Source organism: Aulonocara stuartgranti (genome assembly GCF_965226115.1).
Source record: "Aulonocara stuartgranti genome assembly, chromosome: 3".
Lineage (NCBI taxonomy): Eukaryota > Metazoa > Chordata > Actinopteri > Cichliformes > Cichlidae > Aulonocara > Aulonocara stuartgranti.
In genome coordinates this window covers 19680606-19698343 of record NC_138941.1, presented here as the reverse complement: position 1 = coordinate 19698343, position 17738 = coordinate 19680606, and the positions used below count along the sequence as shown (strand labels likewise).

At 42.6% G+C, this 17738-nt stretch overlaps 2 protein-coding genes across 2 annotated transcripts in view; both read left to right on the top strand.

Moving 5' to 3' along the window:
* Window positions 1–17738, top strand: part of LOC309700493 (uncharacterized protein) — a 2098293-nt gene that overhangs the window by 689159 nt on the left and 1391396 nt on the right. The window contains exons 29-30 of the mRNA XM_082524046.1: window positions 1456–1632; window positions 4817–4993. Of these exons, the coding sequence (XP_082380172.1) occupies window positions 1456–1632; window positions 4817–4993 (354 nt within the window). The remainder of the gene's footprint in view (window positions 1–1455; window positions 1633–4816; window positions 4994–17738) is intronic.
* Window positions 8222–12419, top strand: LOC309700757 (putative nuclease HARBI1). The gene is made up of 4 exons (XM_082524556.1): window positions 8222–11507; window positions 11584–11696; window positions 11782–11893; window positions 11974–12419. Exons 1-4 carry the CDS (start codon window positions 11075–11077, stop codon window positions 12354–12356), a joined length of 1041 nt encoding a protein of 346 aa, XP_082380682.1. The 5' UTR covers window positions 8222–11074; the 3' UTR covers window positions 12357–12419.

Below are 17738 nucleotides of genomic sequence, written 5' to 3'. Positions count from 1 at the left end.
GTTGTGCTCCATCAGTCAGTGAAGATGAAGTCAGTGCTGATGAGGCTGTAGAGTGTGTTTGGGATGTGAATGAGGATGATGAAGATCTGATGATAGCAGATAAAAACAGGCTGCAGAGACTTTGAGCCATACAGGGCACACAGTGTGTGTACAGAACAGCTGAAATCATTATGGAGGCCTCACTGGGATATGGAAGCATCACAGTACAGCTTCAGTGAAGCATTAAAGTCTCTGATATGAGATGAGAAATGAAGCAGCCAGAGCTTTTTCATGAGTGGAAATCCACTGTGACTGTGAGCTGCTGCTACAGCCTCCAGATTAGCCAGCAGCTCATCCTGCTCAACATTTCCTCACCAACTTTAATGGAAGTGTGATGTTTTCAGCTGGAGTGATGGTCAGGGTGGCCTCCCTCTCCTCTTCTTCTCCTCTTCCTCTTTCATTTGTAAAGCCACTTCTGCTGCTTTCATTCATTTGGAAGTCCTGTAGCTGAGTTTGGGAGAGACTAACAGCCTCGGCAGCAGAGGGGAGAAAGGCTGTAACACCACCACTTTACTCTGTTCTACCTGTCACATCATTTTATCAGGAAACAAATATGCTCATGTTTTTACTATGTTTGTCTTGAAGATGTAAGAAGATCACATGGTGCTTTTTATTATTGTGTTGGTTTGTTTCCTGTCTCTTGGATGGAGCCCAGCTGTGCGTGGCCCCTGGGCCTGTGGTCAGAGTGTGTGCTGGATAATCCGGCCCAGGATGAGGCCAAACTGACATGGGATGAAATGTCTGTCACATAATTGAGCTTAGTGTAGTTTCATTTCTGCACAATTTAAAAAAACCAAAACTTTGTTCTGTCTTTTCTATGTTATACTGTAGACTTTCTTTGATACTGTGTCCAAAAGGAGCAGCTTTTACTTTGAAAGGGAGGCGTCTCTGTTTCCTCTTCAGGTTGGATGATGGAAGCAAATGAGTGTGTGATGTTCTTTCAGTGTTGCACTTTGTAGACGCTCCCTGAGCACTGGTCTCACAGCCAGCTGCACATAGAGACCAGTGTTGTTAGTCCAGGTCAGAAGATGACTTGTTGGAATGAAAATGAGCTTGTAGTTTGTCTGCTTTAATAATGTGACTGGAAAAAGGTGTTGGACTTCAAATATGTCCATTTCTTTCACACTTCACCTTTAAAAGTGAAGCCTTGTGGTTCCTGGAAGGAAAAACACGACTTTTTCAAGTCTTTGTCCTGTTTTTATGATAAATGTACGACTTTAATGTGAAACATTCAGAGTTTTTTCTCTTGTTGTGTTTGTTTGAAGCTGCTTCCTGTTGGCTTCAGCTGTTTGGAGTTTCCATTTTCTAAACTTCTACATTCTGAACCTTCTTCAGCTCTGAACAGATGATGAAACACTGAATGATTTCAAGCTCACACTTTGTCTAATAAACTTACATCTTTCATTCTTTATACAGATTGAGTCGCTGTGGTTTGTCAGAGATCAGCTGTGATTATCTGGCAGCAGCACTGAAGTCCAACCCCTCCCATCTGAGACAGCTGGACCTGAGCTGGAACAACAAGCTGCAGGATTCAGGAGTGAAGCATCTGTGTGGTTTCCTGGAGAGTCCAGGATGTGGACTTGAAACTCTGAGGTCAGTCAGCATGTTTTAGTTGTGCTGAGATGAATATGATGTGAAAGTTGTGCTGACACTAAACTGCAGACATCAGGCTGATATTATACTGATCCACACTGAGGATCTTCATGGTAAAGTCTGTTTTCTTCTTCTCTGGTTTAGTCCATTGACTGCAGCAGAACAATGTTCACATTTCAAACAGTGAGACTCAACGTATGGCCCGCGGCCCACACGCGGCCTGCCCACCTTCCCTGATTCAGAGAGAGGGGACCCTGATTAACTGTGTAGTGTTCTTCCTCACAGTTCTAAGTATCAGACACAACAATGAATAATCCACAGCTGACTGTCTTTAGCAGGTCAAAGGTCACGGCACACAGCAGACAGTGGGAAATATTATAACTCTGATCATTTATCAGCACATATCCATATGTATAAAAACAAAGCTGACACTGTGAGACTTGATCAGAGGTGTGATCATCACAGCAGAGGCCTTTGTGTCAAAGTCACTGAGGATCAAACAGAAACACATGAAGCAGATTTTCCTGTTCTGGCTTTTTATAGCAGATAACCTTCAAAATATTCTGCAGTCCATCAAAAACTGAAGCAAACCATGAATCAACATGTGAACATGAGCTGATGCTGCTGAAGTGAAGCAAAGTTACAGAGGTTTGATTACAGACACAGCTGAGAGTTTGTAATCTGTCATCATTTTAAAAGGTTTACATTTCTTCAGTATATCCACATTTGCAGCTGGTACCTCAACCTCCACTTGTCCAACACAACTGCTGTCCACTGCCTCCATGACATTGTGATTTTGCTGTTGGTCTTCTGTCAGATCTTCATCAATCACTTCTGCACGGGGCACACCTTCAGACTCTGCAGCTGCATAACGAAAGCCTGTAAGATAAAATTAGACATAAGGTAAATGTACACCAATATTCCAATGACAGGTGTGTGATTCATCTGGAAGTTATGTGCGGATTAGTGTACAGTGATAGCAATTTAGTATGTTTTTAGAGGGGGGGGGGGTTGTTTACCTCCGATGGGTGCTCTTTTTCGCTTCCGTTGCGTACGCCTTGAGTGCCGGTCCGAGTCTGATACAGGTATGTCGTCATGCCCCATGTGCAGTGTTGGTGCCCAGTCTGGATTTGTTACATCCATTTCATATGCTGGTTTGCCTGCAATAATGCCAAATCATAAGCTACTCAGTCGACATGATGTGGTTCTGCAGCATCACACATTAGCATGTTTTATCTCATTATCTATGACCTCAGCACGTTGAAAATAACACTAAAAGCCTTTCAAGAGTGATATGAATTAATTTAGAACTCACCGGAAAGAAAATGCCGTGAGCAAACCAACAAAAAGCTGGGGATTGCAGAGAACTCGATATCCCCTCGTCTCACCGCTGCAATCCAAGCCTGACGTCTTTGTTTAGTAATATCGGATACATGGGATCCCTCACGTTGCCTCCAGGATGGAAAACGATGAAAAGAGAGCCCGTTATCCAGCTTCTTGCCTTCACGATCGTGTGATCTAACGTTGCAACCGACAACACAACACGTACGATCCATAGCTGAAATGGTATCCTTTGGCTGGCCTACTGTCATGGCGGAAGGGGGCATGGCCCATCTCCCGTGACATCACGCTCCAAAGCCCTATAGGTGGGAAAATGTACCATGTCGACCAATCAAAAATGATATGGAAACATGACATTTGGTTGTTTAGCAAAAGGGGGAAGTTTTAGGAGTGACCGGCAAGAGAGAGCGAGTGAGCGAAAGAGAGAGAGAGTTTTGATACGTGAGAGATTTGTGACGTTTACCGTGTTTGGTCTCAAGTTAGTTTGTTGTCTTGTGTATTTAGTGTGTAGCTGTTGTTTTGTTTTGTGTGTCAGTTCTACTAGTGATCGTCACAGTTGCTGCCTTAAAGCCAACAAAGGCAGATTGCAGTGTAAACGCTGAGTGACACACCTGCTGTCAGACCTGCAGGTTTATCCCTGTGCTGTTCTCATATGTGTTAGAGTGACACAAACTATTGTTTGACACCTGATTGTTCTGTAAATAGTTTGAAATGATTATATGAAAAACGTCTGAGCCTTGGCTGCATTTTTTGGTAAATAGTACCATATAACTTTGTTGTTTGCAAAACGTGTGCGTATTTTTAAAAGTGTACAATCTCTATTTGCATTTCAAGTTATGAAGATGATTCGTTAAACATGTGTGTGGTTTTTACAGTCAAAATATCACTTTCTACTTGTAATTTAAATTTTGTCTGAATTTAGATAAATTGTGCTGATACAGTTGGTCAAAATGAGAAAATAACAGATAAACTGTTTTTAAAGGTAAAATATAGAGGCCACATCAAAAGTAGTCAAGAAGGGTTAAAGGCTAAAAGCAAAGTTGTCACCAAGTACTGTTTATATTTGTGTGTATTGCTGCAGCTTTTTTGAGTATTAATTTGGTGCCTTTGTGTGAAATAATGGTATTGTGAGTGATCCATATAGTCACAAAGAATAGCCACTTGTTTCTGTGCTACCAAAGTTCCCCGGCTTTCATTCAAAATGTGTTTATCGTCAGCACCTGCACATTAAACTACTTAAACATTATAAATGTCTTCAAGCTCACACTGAGGCCTGTGGGGTACTATCAGCCACTGAGACAGTACACACATTTATATGTGTTTGTATATGAATATTTCATACTTTAAGACTGCCTGTTTATTTAAGGGAGATGAACAAAATACATTGGAATTGTACAAAATAATATCATGGATGATAAATTAAATAGATTTTAAGTAGATGCTTGTGCATTCTTAAAGTCTTATATGTTGAACTGAACTATGTGATCTGTTCAAAGCCTTAATCTTAATTTGAAGTGAAATGTGCATTTTGAGTTTATACACTATGTATATAAGGCGACCGTTTCCTTTTGCAGTATTTTTGTGTGGTGTACTTTTCTATGTCTTAACAAAAGGGGAACAAAGGTGTTTAAGTTCACCTAGGATGATGTGTTTTAATTTTCACATGGTCTTGCTTGAATTTGACCCTGACAAAGGCGTATGAACTCTGTCAGCTGTTTGGAGTTTCCATTTTCTAAACTTCTACATTCTGAACCTTCTTCAGCTCTGAACAGATGATGAAACACTGAATGATTTCAAGCTCACACTTTGTCTAATAAACTTACATCTTTCATTCTTTATACAGATTGAGGGACTGTGGTTTGTCAGAGATCAGCTGTGATTATCTGGCAGCAGCACTGAAGTCCAACCCCTCCCATCTGAGACAGCTGGACCTGAGCTACAACAACAAGCTGCAGGATTCAGGAGTGAAGCATCTGTGTGGTTTCCTGGAGAGTCCAGGATGTGGACTTGAAACTCTGGGGTCAGTCAGCATGTTTTAGTTGTGCTGAGATGAATATGATGTGAAAGTTGTGCTGACACTAAACTGCAGACATCAGGCTGATATTATACTGATCCACACTGAGGATCTTCATGGTAAAGTCTGTTTTCTTCTTCTCTGGTTTAGTCCATTGACTGCAGCAGAACAATGTTCACATTTCAAACCTTCAAAGAAGAAGAAAAATCCTCCACTGGATAATTCACTGTGAAACTCTCCAACTCTTCATTCCACCTTAAAGTCTGTCTGACACTGAAATCCAAAGCAAAATGTGCGTTTGCTTTACAGACAGCAGTCCAACACAAACATACACACATCATCCAAAACACAGTCCAACATCCAAATCTCCTCCACTGCCAGCATGAATGATGGGAAAGAGAAGGAGGAACACTCTGACATTCAGGGTTAGAATGAGTTTCATGAAGCAGACTGTGAAGATCAAAGCTGCATTAGAAAGCTTACATGAATGAATGAGTGGACAGAAGTGGACAGAGATCATCTGAAGCACTTCAAAGGCTTTAAATCAGCACATTTCTCTTTATTCTTTATCAACTCTGTTAGTTTCTCTCAGTTTTCTGTGGAATGAAGCTAACAGCAGGCTAATAAGATGCTGACCAATAGGTTTCTATTAAAGGTTGTAATTTGTATATGAAAAAGTGCTTTGGCTCAGCAGGGATCAGCTTACAGGTAGAATACAGCTGCTGGATGGGATTAGCATGTCATAGCTATCTACCAAACTGCTAACTGGGGGATTTCAGGCCATCTATGGATCATTTTTGCTAACTGTTTATTCAGCTTAGGCTCACAGGGCTGCAGCCTGTGCCCTAGCTGTCATAGGGCAAGAGGCGTGGTCCACCTGCACAGGTGAGCAGTCCATCACAGTGCCAACAGAGAGAGACAGAGAAGCACTCTCTCACATCCACACCTACAGCCAATTTAGAAGCACCAATGAACCTAAGCAGCATTTCATTGGACTGTGGGAGAACATCCAACCTCCACAGAAAGGCCAACAAGCTTCAACCTACAACCTTCTTGCTTTAAGGCACTAGTGCCAACCACTTTTCCCCATTTCAGCCCAAATCCTGCATCTTCCTGTTTCTGACTCCAGGCCAGCTCCACTAACACTTTCTCATCAGACACTGCCACCTAGTGGAGGAAGTCTTAGTTCCATTCGAAGCTTCAGATTACAGTTAGTTCCTTTACAAAGAGGTGGAGGTGGTGGGGCCACAGCACCATCATCACTGAGTGCCATAGGACACTTAACCTTTGTTTCCATATGCTGGGAACTTCCTGTTGTTCCAAGGAGGACTGGAAAATGTGTGAAAATCTCCCAGTCAGTTCCTCACAGCACACTTCAATCATTTCCCTCCCACAGCATCAGGACCAGGGCTTTTTCTCTCTTTGGTCCCACTAAGAGATTTCCACACAAACACCTCATCAGTGGGACTCTCAGAGCTACCAGCCCTTTGCTACAATCACAAAGCTCTTCATTGAAATCAATGATATCAAAGCTGGAATCCAATGAGTCCAAGTCTTCTGCTGATTCAGCATCACATTCATCTTTGCTCCTTGTTCTGCATCCCCACCATGGACTTCATTCCTTTCCAAGCCAGCCTTGAGTGTCCTTTATTCAGCTAATCCTCTGCTTTACTTTTACACCTGATTTTAGCTGCTTTATCTCTCTTTCAACAAGTTTCTGTGCCTCAATCTTTTTCTTCTCTCCCTCATAACAAGACAGCTTCTTCTGCCTGAGAACATGTTGGAGTGATTTACTAATCCAGGGCTGCTTATTGGGGAAAATACTTCCTGTTTCCAAAGTAATCCCCATTTTTCCCAGAAAGAAATGTAAGTAGAAATCGATGATCTAAGTGAGAACATGAGCCTTTAAAAAGTCCCAGTGGGTGCAGTCAAAGCAGTCCCTCAGTCCCAGTATAGAGTCTTTGGTCCAGACTGGAACAACTGTGTGCCCAGTTTGAGCTCTCTTCAGTCCTGTGACCTGACAGACCCAGAGGGGCCATCACATCACATTTAGAAGCTCCCATAATGGAGCCACAACACATGTCCAACACTTAGTCTGTCTTGTTGGACCAACTGGAAGAAATGATTCAAGGACTTAGTCACAGAACAGAGATTCAAATCTCCAAAATCCAACTGGCTGCATCAGGACATATAGTCTGAAACTCTGCACAGTTTCCTGTTTGAAGCTGCTTCCTGTTGGCTTCAGCTGTTTGGAGTTTCCATTTTCTAAACTTCTACATTCTGAACCTTCTTCAGCTCTGAACAGATGATGAAACACTGAATGATTTCAAGCTCACACTTTGTCTAATAAACTTACATCTTTCATTCTTTATACAGATTGAGTTACTGTGGTTTGTCAGAGATCAACTGTGATTATCTGGCAGCAGCACTGAAGTCCAACCCCTCCCATCTGAGAGAGCTGGAGCTGTGGGGAAACAACCTGAAGGATCCAGATGTGAAGCAGCTGTCTGATCTTCAGCAGAGTCCAGACTACAGACTGGAGACTCTGGAGTAAGTAGAGTGATGGAGTGAGTGGGTGGTGTCAGCAGTATTGTACTAAACACAGTCAGTATGAAACAAAGATCCAGTGTTTCCTGTAAAGCTGCAGCTTCTCAGTGAAGCTGTGAGAGGAGAATGGTGACAGGCTTCAGGATTGGACACAAACACTTCCTGTTTCTGACCTTTATGGTCACCATAGTAACGGCTGACACGCTCAGATCAAACACTGTCAACAGCCAATCAGCTCTCTGAACAAAGCAGCACGCAGACCAATGACTGCATTCATTTCCAAGTTTAAAGCAGTGAAGAACACAGTCTGTAGGTGAGGAAGAATTTAGTGAGAGCAGATGTTTGGATGGAATTCCTCCAGTTAACAGCTGGAACCGTCCATCTGGATTGTTGGGCTTGTTGTTGGGGTTCCTACAGAGCTCAGAGTGGACACACCAAGGTTCTTCTAATGAATGAAAGTCCAAACTCAAACTAGGAGGGAAAAACATTTTCATCAACTTCAATAAAAATCCAAAGATTAGAAAAAGTGAAGCAACAATGAGTCCTAGTACAGTCCCAGCACTGAAGTCCCTGCTGCTCTTTATACTGGATGTGCTGCATCACTGACTGACAGCTGATGAAGAGCCTCTGGAAACACTCGTTTATCTCCTCTGCTCTTCCTTCTTCTCTCTGCAGGTGGAGGATATGATGGTAAACAGGACGGTGTGTGTGCTGAGAGAGGAGGAGCTGTGTCCTGATGATCCAGAGAGGTTGAAGCAGCAGCAGCTTGTGTGTAGAGACGCTCTGACTGGGCCATGTTACTGGGAGGTGGAGAGGAGAGCTTCATCCAGCAGTGACTGACAGAGGAATGAGAAGAAGTGCAGATGACTGTCAGTGCTGCAGAGTGAACTGCTCTGAGAACAGCTCCACTGTCAGACACAATGTAGAGTCCAGCATCATCCCTGTGTGTCCCTCTGGATCTGACAGAGGATCATCAGTGTATCTGGACTGCTCTGCTGCTGCTCTGTCCTTCTACAGTCTCTGCACAGTCTCTGTCTGACTCTGGCTTCAGACCCTCCTGGATCAAACTCACCTGGAAAGACTTTCAAACATCACTCAATAGATTTGAATACAGAATATATTTGATATATACTGCAGATGTACTGTAGAGTTGCAGTTTGTCACTTGTAAATACAGTCTGTGAGCAGCTGTGAGCTGAAAGATCTTTCTAGAAACACGAAATGTTTTCACTCTTCTGTTGCTTTTTCATATATTTCCACAACATTAATATTGATCCCACCTGTCTCACCTGTTTCATGCTTTTATACATAATAACAGGACACGTGTGATCTGAGCGCTGCTGTGGTTGCTGTGCTGCACGTCTTCATTTAGATAACAGAGACATCTAGTGGTTCAGAGGGAGAACTGCAGGAGGTGGAGCTGTGTTTTAGCGTGGAAAACTTTTTATCTTTTAGGCGCAGATACAAATATGACAAGTATCAGTGTGAGATACAAAAGGTCACATCAGTCAGCAGAGGGAACAGTGATCACACAGCAATGTAAGAATAGAAACATAACAGTGAATCTGGACATGTATACAGATGGAAGCAAACAAACAGGATGTAACACTACATTAAAGCCACAAATGTGAAGAAAACAAAGCCAAAGGAAAATATTTGATCTCAGGAATCCAAATCAGATGCTTTAGAGCAGGGGTCGGCAACCCTGGGCACGCGTGTCACAGCTGGCACGTGAAGGGTTAACTGATGGCACGACCATAGCTGGACTGGCCATCGGGCATACTGATGGTGATTTTTCATTTTTATGGGCCGATGATGTTTTTTTATTTTTTTGTAACGGTATAAACAATGAAAGATGGTGGATTGGCCGGATGCTGGTCGATGTGTAGAAATAAGTCAGTTGTTTGGTGGTGGCTATGGCGGAGCTTCCACAGAGGCAGCAGGTGGATGAGGGAAAGGGGAGGCGGGAGGAGCAGAGACCCGAGGCGGCCGCCGACCCGAGTGTCAGGTGAACTGAACTTCAGGTAAGAAGTTATGACCTGCAGTCTGTCTGGGTCAGATATAAACCAAGTTTAGGTGCAGTTTATTTTCCTTGTGCTGACTTTTTACAGTCAGTTACAATAACTCGTACTGCTACTAGCTAGCATGACGGAGTTGCTATACAGCTAGGTGGTGCTATGATGTTACTGATAGTGAACTTTACAGTGGCTTTCAAAAGTATTCGGCCCCCTTGAACTTTCCCACATTTTGTCAGCTTCACTCATCAAAGTCAGGGGGCGGGGTTAATGCTGATCAAGTCAAAACCATTGCTTTGGTCTGGTGGGCGTTCTTTTAGTGGGCTTTTCTGTCACGGCCTGCGTGGCAGACTATGATGAGGGGAAGGAGGACCCAAATGCTGGACTCTTTGATGAGGTCAGTGCGTTTATTTACAGTGATGCAAAATAATCCAAACAACAATAAATCCCCAGTGCGTTCCCGACTCTGACATGTCCTCTTGCCAGTGTTAGTGTTCTTTGTCTCCACTCCTCAGTGTCTGAGCACCCCGTGCTCGCTGCCCTCTCGTCTCCACACTCCTCCTGGGGAATAACAAAGAGGCAGCCGTCAGCAACGCCACAATGCAGCAGACTAACCTTAACTAACTCGCCAAGAGACTAACGTGATGTTACGCAATGATCCAGCATCGGAGACAGCTCCACCACACTCCTAAGTAGCTCCTCTGACGAGGCTTGATCAGCTGCAGGTGTGAGTAATTCTCCTCCGCAGGTGTGGCCAGGCTCCTGGCTGACACACCCACACACACACCTAGATACACAAACATGGAAACAGGAGACAGCAGCACCAAAAACACACATGTCCATAACTTCTTACAGGCCCTGGGTCACCCAGACCCCGGTCCCATGACAATTCCTCAAAACTAAGTAGGCCTACACACCAGGGTTTGGACATGTGTGGACCCAAACTATACTTAAACTTTACCCTTTTGTGTGTCACCAAATACACTTTAATATCTTCTAGACAAGAATGTAGTGGCACAATCTTTAACCTCCTAAGACCCAAACTCCTCCGTGGCATTCATTTTTAGTTTCTCTTTGATATTTGGGCTGATTGGGACCTGATGAATGTAAAAACAAAGAACTACCACATTTTTTGTTTCTGAGAAAAATGAGAGCCACATATGAGGATATTTGTCTAAAATTTCGATAGCACAGTGGCAGTGTAACATCCTTGTGAGTGGATATCAGGCCCTTGTAGAGCAAAATGTAGTATTTTGGTCTAAACAACCCAAAATGTGATGTCCACATATGTGGACGCCAGGGCCCTGTTTCAGGAAGCCGGTTTAGTGGAAAAACTGAGTAAGTATACCCTGAGTTAACGAAAACTCTGGGTTTTCGGTTTCACAAAGCGAGTTCAGCTGCAGCCTGAGTGAGTCACTATGACGACACACTCCGTGAAGCTAACCTGCCCCCTAGCAGGTTTACTACAACTAACCCTGACTGTCTCCGCCCCTTTGTCGGAAACCTGACAGTAGGAAGTGTCGGACATGGCGTGCCACTTCCTTGAAGAGCCAGTAGATCGTGAAGCCCAAATTCTCCGCAGAGCTCTCCGCCGGGAGAGAGTGATCAGAGCGCGTTTGGACATTTTATCATTTCCTGATGATTTTCTGTGCGAACGTTACCGTTTCTCAGCACAATCTATAATTTATTTGGATAACATCCTCAGGCCATATATTACGCATGTGACACATCGCGGACATGCTCTCAGTTCATTGCATATTATTTGTATTGCACTTCGGTTTCTTGCAAACGGGAGCTTTCTGTATAATATTGGTGACGCTGAGCACGTTTCCAAGGCTACCGTCTGTCGGGCAGTCAGGAATGTTACAGTTGCACTGAAACGTCTCCTGTACTCGTCTGTGGTGTTCCCCGGTCACAGACCCACAAGATTTATCAAAGAGAGATGCCACAAAATTGCAGGTATCAGGATGACCAAAACTTAATGTATGATGTGGTGATACTTGGACTACTACTTAAATTGCACATTTATTTTCAGGGTTCCCAGGCGTGATTGGCTGTACAGATGGCACTCACATTCCAATCATTGCTCCTTCAGTAAATGAAGGAGACTATGTGAACAGGAAGTCTTTCCACAGCATTAATGTACAGGTACATAGTTCCCTGTAGCATGTCAAACTAACAAATTATTTCATTATAGTAATGGATGCTAATTTGTGTTCTCTGCACTGTGAAGATCATATGTGATGCTGCCAACATTATCACAAATGTGGAAGCCAAGCGGCCAGGCTCTGTCCATGACTCACAAATATTCCGTGAATGTACACTGAGCACAAAATTTGGACATGGTGAGTTGAGAATACTTTAAAATATATAAAGACCAATTGCTTCAGGGACATTTGAACTGAAGTGTACCCTTCTGTCTTAGGAGAGTTCACTGGCTACTTGCTTGGTGATAGGGGGTATCCATGTTTACCCTATTTGCTTACCCCTTACCCTGACCCTGAACCGGGCCCACAGCAGCGATATAATCTGGCTAATTGCAGGACAAGAGCCAGAATTGAAATGACTATCGGAATGCTTAAGGCCCGGTTCCAGTGCCTGCAAAGACTCAGGGTCACCCCTGAAAGGGCATGTGACATTATTGTGGCATGTGTGATTCTTCACAACATTGCCACAATTAGAGGAGAACACTGTCCTTCTGAACCAAACATCAGCAGTGATCCAAACCATGAACATCCTGACCCTCCCACGGACATACAAGATGGAAGAGCAGTCAGAGACACCATATGTCACAATCATTTCTTTTGACCCATCACCTCAACATGTTGAAAGAAGAATAAACAGATTTTTTGTTCAACTGGCTTTATTGGTCGCCTGTATGTCCTGTACACAAAGTATTAAAAGATGTAAACCTCATAAAGTGTCTCTGTTGCTTCCTCCTCTGTAACAGCTGTCAATGTTTCTTCATTATTTTCCTGTAGTAAAGAAATAAACAACATTGCTGTTCTACTGTAAACTCATATAATCTGTGGAGTATTACTCACAACTGCATGTTGGTCTGGCTCAACAGGAGGCTGCACCAGATGCAGTACACCATCACCATCAACTGATAGAATATGAGGTTTATACAGGTCACTTATAACTTACAAGGGACCAAATGGCAATTAACAAACATACCAAGCACCTTACACTTCATTGTCATTATGCTCTCAAAGACAACCAAGACTGAGGGAAGGCAAAATCAGTCGGAAAATAACTTCACTACAAAATAATCCATTATGGTAAAGAGTTTATCAAATGAATGTGTCGCACTGCAAAGGTGACTGTGAAGAAAGGATGTATGCACATCATGTATTATTTTGAATTTACCCCTTATGTAGGCACTTGTGTCTTGCGGGGTTATTGCCTCAGAGGATGTCCCCGCAGAGATGCCTTCGGCCACAGGGCGCCCACTGTTTTGGCTGAGGGCCAACTGCTCAGCCTCTGTGAGTGGTGGTGGTGGAGGACCCCCACCTGTTTTTCGGGCCTCCGCTTTTTTTCTGTTGGCTATAACGGGCCACATTTGAGCATACAGAGTAAGCAAATATGTACTTGTAATGTGCTCAGATAATTTCAATAAGTGCTTACAGAAAGAAAATTAATGTAGCCTCTAACTGTAATTGATTTACATCGGACAAACAGACCAAGCACTATGGCTCATAATACAATTACACCTTACCTGTTTGGACTATATTTTTATATTTCATTTTTACTTGCTGCCAGGCACGTTTGGGGCCTGTTGGGTTGCACCTGCGCTCACATCACGTCACAAAATAAAATGTATAAAATAACAAATAAAATAACATATGATAAAATAACGTGTTAAATGGGTGGAAATCCCTAGATCAATGTTTATATTAACACTCACGCATTGACTCTGTCGGCTATGTTTTGCCATGCATGCTTTTGCAGCTGTGGCTGTGTTACTTTTTTCCGCGGAATTTGCATGTTATCGGCATATGCTGCCATCAGAATTTCGGCCTCAAGCGCTGTGAAATACATTGACCGCGCCTTCTTTCCCTCCGTCTCCATGGTGACTCGCTTAATCTGTGCTCCGCTTATCAGGGCTTTATGTATCCTCGTCCGCGCGCTTCACTTGGGGTTAAAGCAACTCCGCGTTGACTGAACTAATTGTTATCAGCCTTTCTGAAACCGAATATTCCGAGTTGGACAGTTCGGGGTTACTCAACCCTGAGTGTCGTTTTTCACTCTGAGTTTTCCAAACCGGCTTCCTGAAACAGGGCCCAGGTCCTAGGAGGTTAAATATCTGCTCACTTTGTCAAAATGAACCTAATCATCTCTGATGAATTCAGTGATGTCTGCCAGCTCACCTTGCAAGTGGTCGAGCTTATACCGCCGACAACGCGGCCACAACTTGTAAACCCCCTGCTGACTATCAGCTCTGGAGTTATTTGTTTATGTTAGTTTCAACTGTTCCTGCAGAAAGTGAGCACGTGTTACTGATAAAAAGTCCAATAGAAGCAAAGTCTAAACTTTGAAAACAGAAACCTGTCTGATTAAGATCTGATCTTTGGGGAGTTTCAATAAGCAGTGTGACCCGTGTATATGCATCAGGGGTGGTTTTGATTATCGATTTATCGATTAAAATCGATTCTGGCTTGGATAACGTGATATCGATTCATTAAAACCCTGAATCGATTTTTTAATATAAATTTATTTTGGCCAAAACGCCAGAATCTCAGGTTAAACCTCCCAAAGTTTCAACAACCACCAAACAGCTAAAACAGTAAATGAGAGCAGGAACACGGATTCTGCACAAAGACGTAAACACAAAGCGCGGAGCCGCCGACGCATCAGAATCAGTGAGATGTGACTTTCTCACCTGACGGCACGGACACGAGCTGAAAGCCGACAGCTCGCTGATTCTGATGTTTCGGCGGCTCCGCGCTTTGTGTTTACGCCCTTTTTGCGCTGATTCTGAACCTGCAGGTTTGATGTCTCTCCAAACAATATTGAGTAAACCAGCATCAAAAGAAGCTCCAAACTACGCTTCACATAAACATCGTCATGAATTCCCTCTGATTGTTTTGCTGCCACCAGGATAAAATCACACTTCATGCACAGCTCTCTCTCTCTCTCTCTCTCTCTCTGTACTTCAAGAACAGTTTCCTGTTTTCTGCATTATTCGCTTGCTTGTTACGCACAAGTCTACCGTTCTTACAGCCTGTCGGCCGCTGTTTTTTTCCTTTTACTTACTTCTGAAAACAAAGCCTCGTTTCTGCCGTTCAACACTGAACAAATTTAAACTTTTTAAAATGATGCAAAATTGCAAAATGCTCAGCTGTGTCTGTAATCAAACCTCTGTAACTTTGCTCTGCTTCACGTCAGCAGCATCAGGTCATGTTCATATGTTCATTAATGGTTTTCTTTGCTTTTTGATGTACTGCAGAATATTTGTATAAGATCCCAGGCCAGGAAAACCTTCATGTTTTTCTGTTTGATCCTCAGCTACTTTGACACAAAGGCCTCTGCTGTGACGCTCACACCTTTGATAAAGTCTCGCAAGTGTCAGATTTATTTTATAGATATAAAAATATAGAAATGTACTGATGCATGTAGTAACTGTTAGCTTTAACTGTACAAGGCTTGTTAGACATAATGAAACACATCGTGCAGATTTCTGGATGTTAGACTATCATTTTTATTATGATTATTAATCTTGGGTCTAAAAAGTCAGTCAAGTATATCCAGGATATCTTTCTGTTAACTGGATTCACTGACACTAACACTGGGACCAGGATAAGTGGTCGCATGAAGCTGGTTATCAGCTGACAATCTTATGATTTAATTAATTTAATTAAGTTATTTAATTTTTCTAATTTTTCCTCTACATTTCCCCTGAAATGAAGGGATTGTGTCAAACATGCTTTAGTTCCTCACATTTTTCTGCATCTCTTTGTTCAACCCCCTGAATTAAAGCTGAAAGTCTGCACTTCAAACACATCTGAGTTGTTGCATTTAAAATTGATTTTAGTGTATGTACAGAACCAAAATCAGAAACTATGTTCTCTCTGTCCAGATATTTATGGACCTAACTGTATAATCTATACAGCACGTAAAAAATGCTGTAAATAAAGAAGTCTGTGAAAATGTGGCGCTTAAGGTCAATTTAAACTGAAGTGATATAATCTTCTCCCCACAGTTTGAGTTTGTATTGTCTCAGCTGCAGACAGACTATGATATTAATATTATTAGTTATTAATATTATTAGTTATAAAGGACACCTTCCTGCCTTTAGTCTTATTCATGATGATTATTAGTCGTCTTCTAATGTCCACAAGTCTGTATGATGTGTTTCATAGGTTCTAACAAGCCTTTTAAACTTAAGTTACTGCATTGCTGAAACACCAACATCTGCTTATTGAACAAAACAAAAACAACCAAAAGACCACACATCTGATTTCATTTTTATTTTAATAGACTTCCAAAGATTATACCAGATAACTGGCCTCAGAATATAATTGAATAAACATGTTTAAAAACAATAACCTAATCCTGTCTTGACAGGCTGAGCTCTTCAGTATCCACCAACAGCATCGTCATGCTGAGTCAGACGTTTCTGCTCCTGCTGGAAATACTCTTCCTCTTTCCACTTTGTACCAAATGCTTTTAAATGTTAGTTTCAATTTAAAATTAAAGATGAAAAAAGTGTAACACATGATGCAAATGTAAACAAAAGCCCCTCTGCAGTATCAAGTCTGCATGGCACAGTGACACACTTTAGGTGATCTCCATCCTTGGGAAAAGTGCTGTCAGCTATTTCCCAGTCCCCTGGCGTCTGTGCTGTTCACAGAATCACAATTCCATCGCTGAACTTCCTCTCTGCACCGTCGATTAGAGCTTGGCACGCTCCCTTCATCCTTCTGCTTCTGTTCCAACGCCGCTGAAGAATTAGGGCAGAGCACATCGTACACCCTAGTTGTCTTCCTCAACGTCAACGTTGAATCTCTTTCACTCCTTCTGGTTGTTTGCTGTTCAAAGTCTCCTCTCGACGATCTTCTGGAAGCTCAGTAGCACAGCTCACTGTGGGATGTCTGCTGTGCTGAAGGTGATCTCTGCTCCTCTATGATCCTCCTGAAGCCTCTCTCCAGGCCTCAGCTTCCATCTTGTGGATGATCTCCTTCAGTCACTCCTTCTCAGGGCACGTCACAACATCTGCAGGTTAAAATATTGACACTCCTCTTTTGCCACACGGCTCTCGCCATGTGTCAACTCCACACAATGAGACATGCACAAGAATGTTGCACATTGTCTCTGAAAAATTCTCCAGGGTTTCTCTTGGAGCAGCTCCACTCCAAACCTGTAACCCTGTGTCAAAGAAACATTAGTCAGTGGTTAAATGTTAAGATTGTTCAACTCCCAGCTCCACCCGGAGCCTGTATCCTTGCCTGTAGACAAAACCCTGTAAGTTAAAACAAACTTCACATTTGCAAACAACTGTAGCTCATAAGAGTAATAAAGTATTCAGCATCACAGAGACAAGTATCATTGCAGGTTTATTCTAAATCATTAAACTCCTGCTTTTGTGCCATAATTTGCTCCAAATCATCAATCATCTCAACTTCATCCCACATTGTAATCAGTGACTTTCCTTAAGTTCGTCACTCACTTATTTCATCACTATGAGCTCAATAGTGGTCAGATAATGAGCCCATTTTAACTATTCTATAACCCTGCACATCTGCTCAGTTGTCACTTGTCTGTCTGTGCTGAATCCTTTACAAGCACATTAGAGAAACATTAGCAGTAGCATCCTAGGTCAGGCCTGGGTCACCAGACTCCAGAGGTGCTGTAAAAGGTCATAAAGTTAACACTCTGCTGTAAAACAAGTAACACTGGCTTCAACACAGTATGTCTCTCACACTGTATTCACATCTCCACTGTAATATTCACATTCCTCAACAACACAGTGTAATTTCATCCCCAACATACAGCCTGTCAACACAGTTTCCTTCACACAAAAACTCAGTAATCCTGTGGCAGAAAAACATTATTAAGTTGTGTCCTGCTGTAAATCACATGATCAAATCACATGATTAACCCTCTGCTGTAGAAAAGTAATGTAAATGTTAGCGCTGCACAGGTGTGTACACACTTTCTCACAGTGACGTCTGCATTGTGAGTAATACA

Coding starts and splice junctions, on each gene's coding strand:
- LOC309700757 (XM_082524556.1), top strand. CDS start 11,075: ATGGCGTGCCACTTCCTTGAAGAGCCAGTAGATCGTGAAGCCCAAATT. Junction 11,697..11,781: donor TCCACAGCATTAATGTACAG/GTACATAGTTCC, acceptor TGCACTGTGAAG/ATCATATGTGATGCTGCCAA. Junction 11,894..11,973: donor GAGCACAAAATTTGGACATG/GTGAGTTGAGAA, acceptor CTTCTGTCTTAG/GAGAGTTCACTGGCTACTTG.